Below are 20,387 nucleotides of genomic sequence, written 5' to 3'. Positions count from 1 at the left end.
TAGATATCTGTCCAGTAGTTTTTGTGTAATCCTGCCGACAAACCAACCAACCAAAATCCAAAGTAACGGACATGGAAAACATCTCCGCCTCCTTTGGCAGAGTTAATAATACATGGCAACAAAAAAGTGAGGTTAAGTATGAATGCGTTCCCCAAACATGCCATTAAACATCTCATATGGGAACAAGTGTAAGCAGAGCTTTATTATGTTAGCATAAACACAATCAGTTGGCTAAAGCGTTTGTGCTAACTGCGGTAAATGTTACAATTTACAGTACAATTCTTAAAAGCATATTTAGCTAACATTGGTAGCATGTTAGCTGTGTAAGTTAGATTTCATGCACAGTTTTAATAGCCTTTTAACAAAGTTTACAAAATTAGCTACACACCTGCCAGCCCAACCTCCTTTTGACCCTTTTTTTTGTCTTGTTATCCGTTCGTAAAGAAGTGCACTTTACCTTCCAAATTACTTACACGAAATAAAACTTGTAAGACAAGCTATAAAAGAAACACTTTAGATAATAAACCACACATAAGTAGCATTTTAAAATGTTTGAAAACATGGTTTAATAACTAGAGATGTTCTGCGAAGTTCACATTGTTCAAGTAAAGACATGAAATAAATGTCAACAAGACAAAAGACGCAAAGAAATCTGTAAATAAAGGAACTAATCTCATAATAATGAGCAAAAGTTGGGTCAAATATTAAGTAAATATGCTTAAGTTAATCATATCCTGGAGTTCATTGGTGTTGTTTTAAGCCATGTTTTCTTGTATTGTAGCTCCACTTAGCAAATTAACCGACCTCCATGTTTATTTTCAACCCAAATCCTGCGAATTAAAACAGATCAACGTCTCTATTAACAGAACCGACACAAAGCTGCAGAGTTATTTATACTATCTGTGCGATCTTGTCCACATTCACATTGAATATTCCTCTCAGATCACCCAACACGTTTCGAGGGTCTTACAGCTGCAGGCCGAGGTGATCAGAGGCCGGACACGAACGAGCAGACAACCTCTACAAGAGGATCTGAAGAGGATTGATTATATTCCATTTACAGGATTATTGGAGGCAGCTGCGGGGTAAAAAAGGCAGTCAAAGCCGCAGTGGGATACAGTGTTTTAACAATGCAAACAGTCCTGTGTGAGAGGTGCGGTGTTGTTCATGTTCATGTGGAAGGTTGCAGTCGCAGCTCCTCCTGTCAGTTGTTTCTGGCCGACGTTCCAAGTGAAGCTGGCGTCGGAGGTCGTGGAAGTGTAATGTCACGACAAGGTGAGGGAAGGGACGGGGTGTTAGCGTTAGCGTCTGAGTGGCTTTGCTAGCAGGTTTAGGTTTCACTCTGATTGCATGTTTGATATCAGCTGCACGGCGGACAGATTTCTTCCATCAGAGTGTCTTTGAAGTTGTATCACCTTGTTTTTCCCTCTGAAATCCTGATGAACATAATTATTAACCTCTTTGAAATGTTTCCTTTGCAGCACGAAGACTTAATCGAGTGCTGATAGCTTGAAGGTTACAGGAAAATAGAAGTCTGAAAAGTTGAGTCCAATGAGTGAGTAATTGGGTTGTAAATTAAATAGTTATGACCCTTAAATTTGTGAGTATCAATAATATAAAAAGCAAAGTCTTCTGCCATGCTAGCATCTCTGTGAGGCTGCATGCTAACGACATCATGCTAACGAGCTCACAGTGACACTGCTAAAACTCTGATGCTAATCAGTTTTAACGTGTTCAACATCTTAGTTTATGGTATTAGCATGATGACATTTACTAATTGGTAATGAACACAAAGAGATCTCCCTGAAAACTCGGCTTTTTGACCAGCGGCTAGCAGTTTTGCACGACCTAGCAATGCTCGCTTCAGCTAACGTTAGCTCCGTTAGCGCCTTAAAGTGCAGTTTTGCACATTACTGGCTAGTTTCTTTTCCTAATGCTTCATGGGGATCATGAATGTTGATATAAAAAATTAAAATTTCCAATTTCCTATCCACTCGTTCTTTTAGATGCTGATATTCCTGGAGAAATTGTGCAAATGTTGCTAAAAGCAGCCAAAGATTAGAAAAACGACATCTGAACACAGAACAGCGAAGTAAATAAATCAGACCCTTTGTTATTGTTCCATGGCAGGTAATTAACTTCAACACAAAGACCCGAACACTCCTACTTGTTCTGCTTTTTCTGTATCAGCAGATATGCAAAGTATTGGAAATGACCTTTGACCCTCATCGATCACTTTCACTGCTGTAAACACTCGTATCGACAGAACAGAGAGAACAAAAAGTCCAGAAGATGCTTCAGGGGAACATATTCTGATTATGAATCGCTGCAGTGTTCATGTTTTGAACACCTCAGGAGGCTTCAGCAGGTAAAACTCTTGGATCAAGAGAAACGAAGATGTCATAAATTCATAAAACACATTATTTGTGTCATGAAAATGCAAAAAAAATCATTAATTTCGGATCATGTCCTGGATTTTGGCTCCAGCGAAGCATCCAGCTGCTTTTGATCCACATGAAATAAAAGTGGACAGCGTGACAAATATAACCTACTTCTTCTTCTCTTCTGTTTTATTTTTAACAAAGCATCTTTGTGCGTCGCTGACAGAATGAGGAGGAGAAAAAAAAGAAAAACACATGCAGACGACGTTCTGATGAATTTATTGATCCGGATTCTGTGTGAGAATAAAGTGACAAACAAACACAAACAGGGTCGAGAGATAAAACTACTCTGGACGTCTTGTTATCATTTAATAATGAGGATTTAATTATTTGTTGAGATCTGTTTTAATTTATTCTGCAGCCAAATTAAAAATCTATCAGCAGAATTAGCAGAAAACTAAAAACAGTGAAGCCGACACATTTTGTCTGCTTGGATCTTCGTCTTGGCAGCCGCCTCACAGCCGGCCCGAGGCGTAAAACCAGAACCAGACGGCATTAAAACAGCAGAGGGGGCTGCTTCAGTGGGCCGTGCTGCCTCAGACGCAGGGGGAGATAATGAAATGTGAGCTGGGAAGTAAAATTACAAGTGTTGTGGAGAGATGTAGAGAGAGCTGCAGACCCCAGTGTGTGAATTATAACAGCTAAATGTTTGAGATCACTCAGTCGACCTTCAGATTGTTGGATAATAACCATAATTGTGGAGGCTGTAAAGCAAAACCAGGCACTTTCAATAAACTTTATTTCAAAATATCTTCAGAAAAGCTCATTTTTAGATTGATAATCCATTCGTGCAATCAGAATTAATTAACATTTGAGTGATTTAATTGGTGTAAATTGCAGCTCTAACACATTAAGTGACATTAATTTATTTTTCAGGCACCGTAATGATAAATTGTGACTCCTTTAACTTGTAGCTTAACTAGTTTTCGTCATACTTTTCATTTACTTTGTTTATCTTCAAGCTTTGATGACATGTTTATTTTTCATGCGTTTGTGTTAGAATGACAGTATTCTTTGTTTCCTCAGTGCACTGACGGGTAAACTGTATCTTGGGAAACTCATTTTGGGGTTTGGGGGCACCGTAACAAAATCCGGGAATGTATTTTTAAGTGTCAATAAAATGTTTGTGTCCTCACTCCTTCTTTTTCATCTTAACTGACTTTAATTGCCGTAAACTGAAGCTAACTGCACATCTGAACACTGGAAAGTAAAACAGTTATTCGTCTCTAAGTTACTGAGGGAGCAAATTTGGGGTTTTTGGGGGGCACACTAATAAAATAGCATGTTTTTGTCATACTTTTTGTTTACTTTCATATGCAAAGAGTCTTTTTTATGTTTTTTAGTTCATATTTTTTATCTTTTACTAACTTTAATTGCCATAAACTGTAGCTAAGTTTACATCTGCACACTGGAAAGTGTAACTTCAGGACCAAATTTGGGGGTTTTGGGAGCACTAGGTAAAAATTACTTTTTATTTTTGCGCTTGCCACAAGAATAACAGTCTGTTTTATTATTAAAATCATCTTTTAATCTTTTATCTTGGATTTTGGAGACACCACAACAAAATTAGGACGTGTATCTTGAGGCCACAACAAAATGTTTTTTCATATTTATATTTTTCATATTTTTGCCCTTGTCCGAAGAATGATTTCCTTTGTTTTAATAAAATCTTTTATTTTTTATTTATTTATTTTTTTTTTATTTAACGTGTTTTGTTCTGTTAATGTGTTTTTTTATATGTGTACTATTTATTTGTGCACTTGCCTTTACGATGATCGTGTTTGTTTTTATTTCTTTTTTTCCATCGTTGACTGCAGTAACTTAACTCGGGGACCAGATTTGGAGATTTTGGGGGCACCGCAACAAAATCAGGAACATGTTTTTACATTCTCCATTAGACTGAAAGTCTTTTTTAATTAATCCAACTACTTGTTTCATCTTTGTCTGCATTTGATTGCTAAAATCTGTAGCCGACTGCACACTGGAGAGCAAACAGAAGGTTGGTGACCAAATTTGGTGATTTTTGGGCACCATAACAAAATCAGGGAGTGTTTCTGAAAGCTTATTTAAATTGTTTTTTTTAATGCTTTTTATTGTTGCACTTGCCATTAGAAAGATTATTTTTGACTGACGTTAAATGCTAAAATTAAACGCTAACTGCACATCTGCGCTGGAAAGTAAACAGCAACCCCTCAAATCTTGGTTCTGGTCCCAGAAGGCCCGGCTCTGCAGTGTAATCACAAGTGGCCTCATTCTCCTGAGAGAGAGAGACAGACCTCATCTGTTAAAAACTGAGTTCAGGCAGACTGACACTCACTATGTGCAGAGTCAATTCCATTTCTAACAGAAGCAGAACAAAAAGGCGAGACAGAAAAGTCCTTGTTGTGTCCGAGAACATCACAGTTCTGCCTGACAGTGTCCTCTTTTGTGGTTCTGACAGGGAGCAAGGACTGCTGGACATTTTCTGCTCAACAAAGACTCATAGAAAATGTCTCGCGCTGATCAAAACCAAAGCATGTCTGTCTGCCAGCCCTTATATTTCTTAACAAATGGAAAAGGAAAAAGCTTGAATGATGTTCAGTGTGTCTCCATTTCCTCTGCGTCCTGAGCTGTGACACTGCAGCCTCCGGATCAGTTTGGACCGTAATGAGATCTAATAATCCCGTCTGTCTCCTCTTTCATATTTCCAGCGGCTGGTTGACTGATTCAGCTCTGCAGCCCGACAGAGGAGCAGCATGGTAGGAACTTACTTTAATTGCCTTGTGGGTTAAATAAAGTATCAGCAGATTGTATCTACATCAAGTAGAGTACAGCTTTATACTCCAACAGGCTTCTGTGCGGTGTGAGATTTGTATTTTTCATCTTTTTACCGAAGTAAACATTCAGAAATATCCTCTTTTTAAACTCTTTTCTGCTTCACGTTGTAGGTTAACTTGTTCACAGCAGAGAATGTTATTTTATTCACAAATATGTTTCGTGATTAATGTTAAGGTGAGTAAACATGAAGACACTTGCTCACAAGAAGAATATCTGGTAGAGATTTGTTTTGTTTTTTAAAGCTAGAAGTGTGACTGAAGGGACGGTGACTGTATGTGAGGTTAATATTTGTTATTTTTTAAGTTAAATGTCTCAACTTCTGGATGGATTTTCCTGAATTTGGTTCAGGTTTTGCTCCCCTGAGGATGAACTGCACTAACTTTGGTTATCCTTCAGCGTTTCTTCTCACCATCAGGGTCAAAAGTTAATTTAATGACATTTCCTTCAGCTTTACGTTGTGAAAAGTCAAATACGAAAAAAGCGTTGGCCTTAAGATTCAAGCCGTGACGCTCCGCCGCCACAGTCAAGTTAGCAACGATGCCAGCTAAAATCGTTTCCTTCATTTCCAGGTTTTCCCCCTAAAAAATGCTGCATCTTCTGTCGCCTGTCAGAGTATTTTCAACATTTAGTTTAAAGACGCTGCGTCACAGAACAATCACCGCTCGTTAACATCCTGCAACGACGCTCTGCCTCCCTCAGAGGAACAAAAGCAAACCTGCAGGATGCTGAGTAATGTGCCGCTATATGCTTATTTAGCCTCCGAGAGAATAAAAAGGCCTTGTTTCTTGTTCCACTGCCTCGTCTTTATTGTTTCCGTCAGCGTCCTGTGTGACTGTACGTTCCTCTATAAGGCTTCCTTTTGTTTCTTTATAATTGCTGTTGTTTGAAACTCGCAGCAGCTGCCTGACACACGAACCCCGAGATAAAGAGTGATTTTTTCGCTTTTTGTTATAGACGTCTAAAATTACACACAGGCGCTTTTTCCTTTTTGATAATTCATGATTGTTCGTACAGTGTGTTCAGATTCGAGAATAGATTTATGATAATGGGGAAAAAACTGCGATGTGATGCCCTATTTTCTTTTTTTTAAACAAAGTTTCCCACGTCTGTGCAAAACAACCCTTTTTCCTTCTTCTTGTATAGAAAACGACCCCAAGTGAACTGTTGAAAACGATAAAACCCTGTGAATAACGTGCAGAAAAGGTGGACAAAAGCACAAAAATGTAAACATCAGCTCTCCTCCCGCACCGCCATCAGAAGGGTTGAGCTTCATTAATCTCATTTTCCAGGTAGGAAGCAATCTGAACGCCTTCTTTCTTCCGCTGTCAGGCCTCATGAAGAAGCTCAGCAAAGCAGCGAGAGGCATCCTCCCTTTTCTGCGGGAGTCTTGACACAGCCTGTCTTGTTAGTTTCCTCCCGTTCAGAGAGAACTGAGCTAATGCGAGTGGAGTGCACATCCTGTTCCAGGGTTACTCTGAGAGCAGCACCCCAGAGGATTGTTGGATTTGACAGGATATCTTACAGAGTTTCCATAAAAGCTCAGATATACGAAGGCTGCGAACGTGTGAAAGGACGATCTTAAACTTGTGAAACAGTGCAGAAGGAAGTGTTTTTTTTAGTGCCTTCAAATATGGCAAAACACAAATTTATGTTTTTTTTCAAGATGAAATTTGGACTAAATGTGAATGTTTAATCCATGTCCTCACCATTTTTAAACATCTTTTCAACTGAAAAACGCTCCCAGGGTTGTGTCACCAGATAAACGTGAGTCCAAAATTCTCTTTTTGCTAGGTTTTTGGTCTCCACCACCAAATTCTGAGGGAAATATCTGCACAATCAACACTACATAGTCGCTAACGTTTGCTGTTTGGTGTCGAGCCAGTAGTTACATCCAATTCTAATCAGTTATATCATTATATCGTCTAGACATGTACGTGTTAGCATGGTCACTGTGAGCATGGACTAGCCTCACAGAGCTGCTAGCATGGTCGTGTTTGAGGGTTTTGAAAGAGAATGACAAATGACCGTTTCATCAAATAGTTATGAAGAGTTGTCAGCTGTCAATATGACGTTCTGTCTGATAAGAAATAAAAGATCCTCCCGCCAGCAGTGATGGATGAAGGTGTGCTCTCACAGGTTGCATATTTGTTTCCCAGGAGCCTAAAAATAAGCCGTGATGACCTCACAGTCGGCGGGGTCACTGCGATCAGCCAATAGAGGCTGTCAGTTATCTCTCTCTCTGTGCAGCAGACTTCACCTCAGCAGCTGAAATACTGCAGCAGAGCAGAGAGGAAGCTTTTTCTGCTGCTCTCACTGAAAAACTTAAATCAGCCGCAGAGATAGAAAAAGATCCAACGAGTCCTTTAATGTTACACATCAATCGGCCTCGTCCGCCCACTCTGCCCCGCTGCCCATGCGAGCGAGAGAACACGATATGACTCTTTTATCACGCCGCTAATAATCTGCCCATTTATATATCTGTCCGATCTGCTCGCCCACCCCCTCCTCCCCTCCTCAGATGTCTGATTGGACGCCGTCGTCCTGAAGTTCAGCCGGGCCGGCCTTCAGCAGACATATCTGAGCGGGCCATGCACCGCTGCGTCTGGAAATGAACAGCCAGCCACAGAGCGATCCCTGCAGATTTAAAAAAAAAGAAAAGAAAACGGCCTTTTCTCTTGTAAAGCACACTGCAGTAATTTCTGGGCAAGGCTGTATAAACATAATGGTCTGTGGTGGTGGAGGCTCCTGGGAACAGCTGATAAGCTGCAGCGAGCATTTATCATTATTTATCCATTCGGCGGATCATATTTCAGCATATGAAAAACGCCATTATTTAGCCGCCGAGAGCTGCTGAAAAGGAAAATGGGAATTTGATGATAATAACATCACTTACAGCAGACGCTGTCGTGGCTGCTACATTTACATTCACCGTATATGCAAGCTTGTGGAAATGTTGTTATTCCTCATAAACTTTAATGAAGCAGCAGCGGCAGCGTCACATTATAGAGTGTCCATGTTCCCGTCGTCCGGATGGATTAAAGTCTCCATTTTCGCAGCCCTCAGGATCCTCGATAATGTCCACATTATACCAGAGTACAGGGGCGCTTCATTTATAGATACAGCTGCATACTTAAAGGGAGAGTTCACCCAAAAATGTAAATTCAGTCATTGTCTCATCACTCATTTCGTTGTCAACATGTTACACTCAGTGGATGGAGGTTATACGGTGATAAGCTGGAGGAGGGCTGAGGAGGTGACTCACGGCAGCACATGGGAGAGGCTCAGGTGAGCGAGGCACAGAAAGTGATGCAGGCTGGGTCGTGGTGTGGCCTGAGAGTATCCAGGCTGAGAGGGATCACACGCCTCAGTCCACTGCTGTGTGAGCAGCCTTAGCTCAGGCCACCAGAGAGCCACGTCCAACGTCTCCGAACATTACTGGGTCAAAACGGCGTCACAGCGCTCTCCTCCAAAGCAACTGAAGTAGATGGTGACTTACAACAACCAAAGAAAAGTGTCTGAAAAGCCCCGAGAGCCCAAAATGATTTGAAAGCACTTTATTTACACCCTTGACGTGCGGTCGAGCTTGTGCATCCACTTCAAACGGTATGTGCTTTTAGCTCAGCAGCTACAGGGAAGATTGTGGCTGTTTTTAAATGAATAATCAAATCATTTCCTGATCTTGGATGAGCTGTTTGTAGCCATTTTATATATTTTTTGTGTTTTTTCCTGTGAGGCTCCAGAAATGTTTTGTGGGCTACGAAACTTCACCTGACTTTCCATAACTTATGGTGACAGTGTTCAGTACAGTATAAATACCATGCTGTAAAAATACCCTGTTACAAATAAAAGTGTCAGTATCATCTCTGAAATTTACTCAAAGTATAACAAGTAAAAATACTCGATGCAGTAAAATGTCTCTGTGATGGTGAAATGAGTGTTTGTGTCTTGACAGAAGTCAGCAGCCGTGAGCTCCGCCGCACCAGAGGAGGAGACTGACGGCCGACCTCTTCCCCCAGGGTGGAGGAGCTACACCTCACCTGAGGGACAGAGGTACTACGTCAACAGCTGCAGTAAAGGTGAGAGACACACCTGAGAACATGATGCAACCTCAGGCAGGATTCATATCAAACACATGGATGGTTTTGTCTGAGAGAATGGAGACGATGGATTAGAGACCATGTTGTCATGCTGGAATCAGACCAACGTATTCTTCTATGATATGTTAAATAGGTGGGAAGTCCTTGTTAGTGTACTTCAGTAGATGTTTCAGGTGTCTGGAGTTTGGGAGGGAGACTGGAATGTGGAGAAAAGGCGTGTTAGTGTCTCGTATCTGCAGAGAGTTTCTGATTTTCTCTCTTTGTTGCTGCTCGGGGCGCTTTGCCAACCCAACGTGTCTATTTGACGTCCTGGGAATGAGACTCAACAATCAACTGTCTCTGTGGTGCGTTCAGGAACAGCTGGGACAAATCCTACTGATTCTACCTTTTAACTTTAATAGTCTTTGAATTCTATTAATATGACGTGAGCTTCAGTTAACTTTGACCACAAATGTCCTTCAGAGGGAGACTTTTTACTCTGATACTCTGAGTACATGTCAGAGCCTGTAATCTATTACTTTACTGGAGTAAAGAAGTTGAATCAGTACTTCTGTTTGAGGAAAGAATGTGTGGCATCAGTTTGCTCTACATACTCGTCCCCATACAAATGTTTTCTGCAAAACAAAACAGTGTGAAATGAACTGAAGCACCACTCTCCCTCGAGAGTTATGACACGAAGCCAAACCTTTGTTCTGTCTCCGCTCACTTTCATTACAACCAATCAGATTACTTCTGTGGGCTGAAACCTCCTCGCTGCTGCTGCTGCCATGAACTGAGCATCACCTCCTCTTGTGTTTCGGTTTGCTTATCGTGGCATTCATCTCTCAGTGCCGTAACACTCTGAACTCTGAGGACTCATTATTATTCCTCTCCATCGTCCCGTCCCAGAGGTCCATTCATGTGAACACAGGCCTGCAGATTCGATCCACTTTAATCTGATTATCTTTCAAAAAAAACGTGGTATCTCAGCCTGTGAAGTGTGTGTAGATTCAGAGATGGAGGGATGTTTGTCCGCTGCCTTACAAGACACTGATGCTCAGGTGTGTTAGTACAGAGGCTAGGAGGCAGGTGACCTTTTTCGCAGACATCTGCTTTCCGGTGTGTGTGTTTTACACCTCATTTGGGAACAAACCCAGAGGGATCGGACCGGCTCCCACGGGACAGACGGAGGCTGCATCAACAACAACTCTGGCAGTGATTTCTCTCTGGCAGCACACACAGAGCAGAGAGAGATAGAGAGAGAGAGCAGAATATAAAAAATAAAACACCCAAAAGCTATTTTTGCATCCAGCAGACATATGGTGCAGCCGTCGCTTTTTATTCTGTTACAGTTTTGTTGTTTGAGCTTCAAAAAGCTGCCGTGGAGGCTGCGCGTGTGTGTCAGAGATGCCAGCATGTGTTACAGAGTTTATTAGAAAGCTGCTTGTTGTGTTGTTTTTTAAGTCTGTGTCGTTAAATGAAGGAGGAGCGCGAACGGCGATCAGTTGTAATTCTTCCACTTAATCCCTCAGGAGTTGTAAAAGATGAGAGAAGATTTACGAGGAGGAACCGAGGCTTTAAAAAACGTTAGCGTGTGTGATGATATTTGTTAAGTAGAAGATACAATCAGTGAAACCGATCTGCCGACTCTACAAGAGGTTTTTTCTAATGAGCATCCCAGAAATTGTGTTTATTTTCAAGTGACAAAGAGAAGACGAGATCACAGATGGAAGAAATCAGGACGATAAAACAAAGATATGACAGAAAAGGTTGTTGCTAACATCAATGCACAAACCAGGCCAGACATCTTGGTGTAGTCATGGACTTAAATTGCAGGATTGCGGGATTTAAAGATATCCATGCATTTGTCTTCATTGAGCTCGACCACTGTAATGATTTATCTGTGATACACACAATCAATCACATCACAGTTATATTTAGCAACACTGCTTGTAAATTAAAACCTTCACATTATAGTAACAAGTCTTCACGATTCTTGACTTTCATCTTTCCACCCAGACACATATTTTTTTTAAATCGGTGCTTTGATTTCTTGCCATCATCATCAAGGCAGCGCTGCCAAAACGTTTGTGCCGATAAACACTCCAGCGTCGGTAGAAGCAGCTCGTCAGTCAGAGCGAAACCGGTTCACCCGCAGCTGTGGCAGCGTAAAGGACTTCCTGCTCTGCTAAGTGGAATGATTTGTGATTACTGGTGATGGACGGCTAAAATACAGGAGGAGCGACACAAAGAGTTCAAGTTGAGTTTGTCTGAAAATAAAGAATATCTCGGCCTTACATGAAGAAGAAGGTTGAATGGTTTTGGATTTTATTCACTGAAAGATATTTAATAGAGTTTAAAGAAAGCTGTAGGATTGACAAGAAGCTTCAAACAAGGAAAATCACAATAAAAGATATAAATCTGCAACAACCAGATTCAGAAAATGAAAAATAAGAATGGATTTCAAAAGATATTAATAAAAATCAAGTGAAAACATTAAATATATTGATTTTCTTTGGACTCCGGGTTGTTCAGCGGGCATCACAGCCTGGCAGTGTTTGCTTGGCTGTAGACTCTTTTAACCCATCTGTCCTGTCTGTGATTTGAGCTTTGAGACTTTGGTTTTCTGAGCTGTTAACAGTTGGACAAACAGAACATCAGACCAGCTGTCTGTAGGTCTCACCGCCGCTGAGACGTCAACAACGACTTATCGGAGCAATTATATCAGTCCCCACTGAGTAGAATGGACAAATAAGAAGGTATTGTGGCATTTGTAGCGAGCTGTGTTGGACAAGACCCATGGAAAAATATGTAATAAACTAAAGTATGCAACCAAAACAAAAACACCGTTCCTCCAGAGCTGATCTTCAAAACATATGAGTGTATGCTGAATGACTACACCAACACCAGCCATTGTGTAGCGCTCGCTAGCCAGCTGGGAGATGAGTAACCAGCTTGTTCACTGTGTTCAACATCTCTTGGCTCCATGAAATACATTAAAAAACTCACCACAATCATATTAACACAAGCATGAAATTTACTCTATACTGCTGTACGTGTGTGCTTTGTGCTAACGTCACGTTAGCCGCTGAATGATGCTCGCTAACTGTATCCAACTAGCGAACGCTCCTGGCTCTCTAACATCATCATGATGAACGTAAACATGGTCATTGTTAAGTACTCACCGCTGTCAAGCTAGCATGTTAGCATTGGGACATTTTCACTACACTTTCTTTTCCATTATTGTGCAACTAGCTTGCTAATAGCTTTAGCAATAAATCCAGGGGTTGTGGAGATAATCTGTCAACACATAGTATACAGTACATACATATAAATATGTGTATTATGTACTTTTACTTGTTCTTTTCATACCCTATGATTTATTGCCAGACGATCCCTTTTGACAATTAAGTAGATTTAACGTCATTAGTCATTCTTCCAAAATGTAATCTTTACTTTTACTCGACTATAAGTTTCAGGAACTTTAAACAACACTGCCATTACTTTACAGTGAGTTTGTGATACGTATTATAACTATGAGAGAGATTTACACAGGTTTTTTTCTGTAAAGGAGTTGACATTCTGTGAAATTGTTCCGCTGTTTCCTTTCTCACCCTTCTTCCTTCTTGTTGTTTGTGTCGTTTCCAGAAACAACATGGCGGCGTCCCTCCTTGTCAGCTGAGGCCCCACAGAGACTGCTGGCACGACACCAGTCCTCACCATATGGTAAACTGAGCCATCTATGTTCTCAGCCATCCATTTATAACGTGGAGGAAACAAGAAAATAACACTGAGCACTGAAAGAGGAACCAAGCTGTTGGTGTCTCTATTCAGTGGGTAAATGAGCTCTTTCTGTGAGGAGCTGCAGGTCATGATTTAATTTCTCAACACTTTCCTCTCAGACAGATTAAGCTTCATGGCGATCAGTCATCAGCACTCATAATCTTCTTATAATCCATCAGCTGAGGAGTTTAACTAACACAACAACTCATCACACTATATTTTAAACAGTCTTAGTCACATTCTCCCAAAAGGTTTTTGACAAATCCCGTGTAAGACATTCCTCTGCTCGTGTCCCACATCGTCATGAACCTCGCTCAGCGGCTGTGGAGGAAATCCTACATTTTCTTAATGACTGGCTTATTATGTTTCCTCGCTGGCAGCATCTTCGCTAACAACATCTGAGCAGATAGCAGATGGTTTTCTTCTTTCTGCTGGCGTGACGCCTAAACACACTTACAGGGAGAAAACGAGCGGGGAAGGCTGTCGGCTGCAGGGAAGTCAGTCAGCGTTCAACCAGACAAGTGTGATCCTCCTTAGAGAGGAACGAGTTTAACACGGGCCAGGTTTACATCTGAGCGGCTATTTACTCGAGTACTGTCGTTAATTAGAAATCTGAGGGTATTTGTACCCCCTGTACTTTAGGAGCTACCTTCGAATTCTGTTCATTTCCAACAATTTACACCTTTAATGCCTGTTACTGGGTCAGATTCTGACTCATCCTGGTTGGATTAGTCATAAAGTTAATCATCGTATTACGGTGTTGAAGATGATTTCAGGAGTCTCACAGCCTGAGGAGTGAAGCTGCTGTCGTCTGGTTGGACGACAGTAAAACATCTCTCTTTGCAATCCTCAGCATGGGCCATCTGAACCAACACAAAGGTTCGGTTCCCTGTTGTTGCTTTAAAAACCCTCAGATTCTGGCTCATCCTCGTTGGATTAGTCGTAAAGTTAATCATGGTTTTACTGTGTTGAAAATGAGTTCAGGTGTCTTGCAGCCTGAGGAGTGAAGCTGCTCTGTAGTCCTGAGAGACGGCACTCGAACAAACTTTCTTTGACGTCCTCAGCGAGAATCAACAAAAAGATTTGGTTTCTTGTCGCTGCTTTAAAAACCCTCGGATTCTGACTCATCCTGATTGGATTAATCATAAAGTTAAACATGGTATTACTGTGTTGAAAATGAGTTCAGGAGTCTTGTAGCCTGAGGAGTGAAGCTGCTGTGTCGTCTGGGCCATGGGCCATCTGAATCAACACAAAGGTTCGGTTCCCTGTTGTTGCTTTAAAAACCCTCAGATTCTAACTCGTCCTGGTAGGATTAGTGATAAAGTTAATCATAGCATTACTGTGTTTAAGATGAGTTCAGGTGTCTTGTAGCCTGAGGAGTGAAGCTGCTGTGTCGTCTGGGCCATGGGCCATCTGAACCAACACAAAGGTTCGGTTCCCTGTTGTTGCTTTAAAAACCCTCAGATTCTAACTCGTCCTGGTAGGATTAGTGATAAAGTTAATCATAGCATTACTGTGTTGAAGATGAGTTCAGGTGTCTTGCAGCCTGAGGAGTGAAGCTGCTCGGTAGTCCTGAGAGACGGCATAGAAAACAAACTTTCTTTGATGTCCTAAGCGTGAATCAACACAAATATTTGCTTAATTGTCGCTGCATTAAAAACCCTCTTGGATTAGTTGGTTGATTAGGGTTGGAAAAAGATCATGTTTTGGCTGAAAATATCTGGCTTGTTGGCACAAACACAGCAGTAGATGGAAGAAAATATCAGTTTTCTTTGCCATGAACATGCGTGGAAGTGATGCCAAAGACTCCTTAAAAATATCAGATGGTGTCAGTCTTACAAATGTGAAAAAGCTGTGGTCCCTCGTCAAACATATCCCGAGGTTTAACACTTAAACATGTGTAAACACACTGGTCACTTGGCTTGAATGCATTTTATTTGCTGACTTGACCTGGTATCAGTCTTCTCTTGTCACTCCCGGGAAAAAAAAAGCATGATGTATTTCTTTGATTCTTGCCAGAAGAGGTCAGAAGGTGACATATTTCTGTGAAGGTTGTCATCATATTAAAAAGCCCTCATAGTTGAAGTCTAACATCTGTTCCTGATGGATCGCTGCTCTCTTTAAATACCTCTATAACTCATGTCAGTTACAGCTGATGTGTCAGGGACCTGACGATGATGAAGTTCACTGGTCTCTAACAGAGGTCAACAGAGGCAGAAGATATCTTTAATGCCTCTTGTGAGCGTCGCTGCTATTTTTGGCCACGTTTTTTTTTTTTCTGCAGGCGTCCTGGTCAGAGCAGCGTCCACGGCTGCGACCTCAGGGGTCGCACTCACGTGTCACGTGTTTACCTTCAGCTGGAGATGAGTCGCTTTGATATGCAACGAGCGGACAGCTCATGAATCACAGCCGATGAAGAACCATTAAAGGCCGATAGGAAAAACCGAGGGACGTTACCGCGGAGTTGTGAAGCCCCGGAGGCCGGCTCGTTAATGACTCCCTTCAATATGTGTTTATATATAGTTCTGAGGAGAGGACTGAATGAATCTATAAATAACTCAACAACAAGAAGAGTCAAGAGACATACATCTTGGCTTCAGACTGTCTGTAAATTTAGCCGTTATTCGTCATTGTTTTGGTGTGAAGGAGACCTCGTCACTGTCTCTCTGTCCCTCAGTAAGAAGTGACGCTGTAATAGTCTCAAATGGTTGATTTACTAAGACTCCAGATGTCGCTGTCTTTAATAACGTGCAGTTTATAATCTGTTTGTCTTCAGCTAACGGACGCCACTGCAGCACAAAGACCTGTCAGCCCGCGGAGATCGCTGATGTCGCTCTGAGGAAACCCCCCACGAACAAACAGGCAAGTCTGCAGCCAAGAGGAGGCTGTTTAACACGAGGTTCAGACTGTGTGAGGTGTGAAGAGGCTCTAAAACTCAACGTGGAAGCATCCTGTGCCTTCTAAAATCATTGACAAAACATCTGTTAAATGAAGTAACGATGCTCTGGTAGAGGTTTGTTCAGGTTTAGACAGAAAAAGGGAAAGATTGCGGTACTTTCACGTATTCAGTCATCATGACTTCCTCCTTTCCTCCCGTCATAATCACGACAGCCACCAGAGGGCAGTCTGAATGTAAGCATGCTGTGTATCGTTTGTTGTCGTTGTCGCTCTTATCTCATATTTGTGTTGTTGGACAGATTTGTCTAATAGATGAAGCTGTTTCCTGTAACAGTTTTATGTTCGATAAAACGATTTCTTCCTTTGGTTCGTGGTTCAACATTAACTTTTAGTTGCGGTCCTCGCACAAGTCGCTCTCCACTGTGACGATCTCTGGATGACAAAACTTCATATTTCCTCCGAGTCAGTCCACAGTATGGTCTCAGTATCTTTAGCTGCAGCACTCCGTCCGGTGAAGGCAGGGCCTGCTCCCGCCGCTCTGATGAACGCTGGCCAACTTCGATTACATGCCAACCCACGTGACTAATTACGAGTCAGATGAGGGCATACCGTGTCAGGATCACACAGGAGACTGTAGATGGACAGACACTCGGGCCATATGGGCGGCTGAGATTTGGACTCCACTCGTCGCAGAGTTTGTCAGCTTTCGGAAAAGGAGGCCAGCCAAGACGGTGAAAGCTCACGCTGGGAGTGTTGGGAGCGCTGGGGGCGCACGGATCTCCAAAACCTGGACTTGGATTGTGGCGATCGGCCGCCATGTTCTGTGCTGCGAAGGTGAGAACGCGGTTGTTTTTGCTCTGGCTGTGATGGTGTTGTTGGACCAGGTGGATGTTGTGAGCATGCGTTTGATGCCTCGGGGCGAAGCGCAGGAGGAGGATGACGATGATGTTGCTGCCGCCGCCTCGCACACACGCACTTACTGTAAACACATGCGTCACATTCGTACAGGAATACTTGAGCGCAGTTTGTAGACACACCTTTTTAACCCCCGTCAATGGTGCTGAATCTCCTCCACACAATCAGAGCGGCTGCGTCTGATTGGCTGCCTGTTTCCCCCTCCTGCTCGCTCTCTCCTCCCCGCCTCCTCTGGTTTCCCTCCCACTCGTAATTAGTCTTTAAAGATCATCATTGAACCATTTCCATCAAACCAACCCCCCCGAGCACCACCACCACCTCCAGCACTGCTGCTGCTGCTCCCTCCTCCGTCACTACCAGCCTCTCTGGGGAGGGAGGTGTGGCGGAGATCATGTAAATAAATCCCCCTTCCTCCACCTCCTCTTCTTACACTCCTTTATTCCCCTTCACTGGTTTTTCTCCCCCCTCTCTCTCTCTCTCTGCATGGGTGAGGGGTGGAGGTGTGAGGGTGAGGAGGGTGATGCAGACCCCCACTCAGGCAGCATCCATCTCCTCGCAGCCTTCAAACCTTAAAACTCGTGTGACAGCAGCTTAACCGGAGGCTAGACTTCGTCACGCTCCCACCGACTCCCCCTCCAACCCCACTCCTCCTGCCTCCCCCCCCCTCCCCCCTCACCACCACACATGCAGCGCAGCTCCACTCCACTCACTCGGTTGTAGCTTGTGAGACTGAAGGCAGCTTCCTTGCGTGGAGGGAAAGGCAGTGAAAGAGAGAGAGAGAGAGAGAGAGAGAAAGAGAGAGAGAGGAGAGTGTGAGGCTTTCCCAGAATAGGTGAGAGGGAGATGATGATGGAAGCCAGCTTCGACACTGAGGAGAGTTTTGACGATCCCTCCTGTCTCGCCCCGCAGCCCCCCGGCTCGGTTTCGCCGGCCAAGAGGCAGATCAGGGAGGTCAAGGAGACCAAGATCACGGTGAGTACACCAGAACTTCATCCTCTTCTTCTTCTATCTTCTATCTTCTATTTTCCATCCTCCAAGTTCCTCTCTTCTCTTTGTATCATCTGTTGACTTCAAGCTCAGATCACGATGCATTGTGGGTTCTGCTGGGGTAACACCGGGCTTCCCTTCGCTGCATATTGGAAACCACGTTAGTCTGAATGAAGAAGCCATCCAGGAGTCTTGAGTCCTGATGAGTCCTCGATCCATAAATATCGATTAGATGCCTGTCAATGCAATTTTATGAAATGTTAGTGAAGTGAGTGGAAAAAGTCAAGAAGCCAGCTGGTGTGTTTTTCTTTTTTGAGTCTGTCAGATAAACGTCTCGATCTCTGAGCGAGTTGCTGCTCGGTGTGACGCCACGTCGCCCTTAACAGCTCGTCTGCAGGGCAGTGCGGGTCAAAGTGAACACTTTGTGCGCCAGATAACGAGGAACTCCCCCTTTTTTAAAAAATATTTTAGCTCCGTCAGTCTGTGACGAGGAATTAAAACACATCATATTGTGTGAAGTGTCTTTTAAGATGTTCAGACTGTAGCTGTGTTATATAATCTCATATAATGATGAGTGTGGGAGGAGGAGGGGTGAGGCGGACGTGTGGTGGTGATGGTGAGGAGACAGACAGACAGTCAGACAGACAGACTGAGGTGGTTTTTGTGTCTCTCAGGCTGATTTTGCGCTCGGCGGGCTCGCTGACCTGCTGCAGCCACGGGAGTCGACAGTATTGTGAAAAAGAAAAGAAATGGGAAAAAAAAAACACAGCAGACCTGCGAGGGATGCAGCAGCAAGTCCAGTTTCCATGGTGACAAAAGCAATAGCACTGATTAATGGGTGTTGAAATGGAAAACACTGGCAGAGGAGGAGGAGGAGAAGGAGGTGGAGGAGGAGGAGGAGGAGGAGGGAAGCCATTCAGATATTCAGCGGAGACATACTGTTTGAAAAAATGAAATCACCTCGAAGGTTTTGTGTTGACTGCTTCATGAGAGATTTCACACACTTTCACATATTTAATTTTCTGTTATTGTCTTAATTTTTTTTTTAATTATAATCATTGATCTTATGTTATTTTAATGGCTGGTATTATTGAATCTTTTAACATTTAATTGTTGTCAATTTTAGTACTGAATTGAATGGATATTGTAAATTGATCTATTCTTTTGTTGTCTGCTCACAGGAGATTGTCGTTTGTATAATGCTGTTTAAATCTATCTAAAATAAAAAAACAGTAGTTAGAGCGTTCACTGTTTTGCAGGTGGCTTCTGTCGTTCACGTCATCATATTGTACGTTGTAATGACATCATTACGTTACGTGCAAAACGTGGTGACGAGGACTAAAGCAGCAGGTTGATTTTTGTGACGCAGGTTCAATAGTTTTCTTATGTTGTTGTGTTTTGACCTTCGCAGCCTTTTACATTGGATTTTACAGATTTTTGGTATTATAAATAATTGTAAGATGGCGAAGAACTACATCACTTTCCTATGCCAAACACAAAAAACACTTAAAACTAAAAACTAAAAACAGAAACATTTACATAGTCCAAGAAAGAAAAAAAACACATGTACATAGTCAAATACATAGACCAAAAAAAACCTAAAAAAAATACATAGCCCGAAAAAAAAAAAAAATACAGTCTGAAAAAAAAACCCGAAAAAAAAATACAGTCCGAAAAAAAAACTGAAAAAATACATGGTCCGAAAAAACCCCCCAAAAAATACATAGTCTGAAAAAAAAACAAAAAAAACATAGTCTGAAAAAAACCTAAAAAAAAAATATATAGTCTGAAAAAACACATAAAAATACTTAGTCCGAAAAAAGCATAAAAAAAACATAGTCCGAAAAAAACCTAAAAAAAAATATATAGTCTGAAAAAAAACCAAAAAATACTTAGTCTGAAAAAAGCATTAAAAAAACATAGTCCGAAAAAAACACATAAATACATAGTCTGAAAAAAAAACCTAAAAAAAAATAAAAACTACTTAAAGAAACTATAAGAAATGACATCACAGTAAGAATGAGTACCAGTGGAGGTAATGGTGGACTTCCTCTGTTGGAGAGCTCAGACAATGAAAAGCACTTCAGTCTTCTTCAGGGTCAGACGACCTTCAGTCAACGTGTCGCTCACTTGATTAATCAGCTGCGACTGTTTCTTCCTTTTCACCTGTACTTTCATCGAGGTGAGCTCCTCTCCCGACTCACTCATCTTAATTAGCTCCACATAAACAGGATAATAGAGGAGAGTTAAATTTAGAAAATCCAGCCCATGAATAAAATAAAATAATCTGTGAGCGGAGCAGCTGAGTAAACAACCCCGAGGCGTGAATGTAAAACATTTCTGCTGCAGTTGATGAAGATGAAGAGAACCACAGGTGTATAATGAAGCTGTAGCCGCATGACGTCAGTCCACAAAGGTGTCTTTTTGTTCGCGGCGGCGCACCTCACGTTACACAACCCTCCACAGTTGT

General features: G+C 42.2%; 1 protein-coding gene across 4 annotated transcripts in view; it reads left to right on the top strand.

Moving 5' to 3' along the window:
* The first annotated feature begins 5,161 nt into the window (after positions 1–5,161).
* The window catches only part of gas7a (growth arrest-specific 7a), a 33,549-nt gene continuing 18,323 nt past the window's right edge, over positions 5,162–20,387 (top strand). Inside the window, exons 1-5 of one of the 4 annotated variants that reach the window (XM_030407250.1) lie at positions 5,162–5,179; positions 9,211–9,334; positions 12,983–13,060; positions 15,894–15,979; positions 17,840–17,902. In XM_030407250.1, coding sequence (XP_030263110.1) covers positions 5,177–5,179; positions 9,211–9,334; positions 12,983–13,060; positions 15,894–15,979; positions 17,840–17,902 — 354 coding nt within the window. In that variant the 5' untranslated portion in view covers positions 5,162–5,176. Of the gene's footprint in view, positions 5,180–9,210; positions 9,335–12,982; positions 13,061–15,893; positions 15,980–16,546; positions 16,850–16,911; positions 17,903–20,387 lie in introns of those variants that run through there. The other 3 variants (XM_030407252.1, XM_030407253.1, XM_030407251.1) reach the window with 3 other exon arrangements.

The sequence above is a fragment of the Sparus aurata genome, chromosome 23, assembly GCF_900880675.1.
Source record: "Sparus aurata chromosome 23, fSpaAur1.1, whole genome shotgun sequence".
Taxonomy (NCBI): Eukaryota; Metazoa; Chordata; class Actinopteri; order Spariformes; family Sparidae; genus Sparus; species Sparus aurata.
This window is presented reverse-complemented; position numbering and strand designations above follow the sequence as displayed.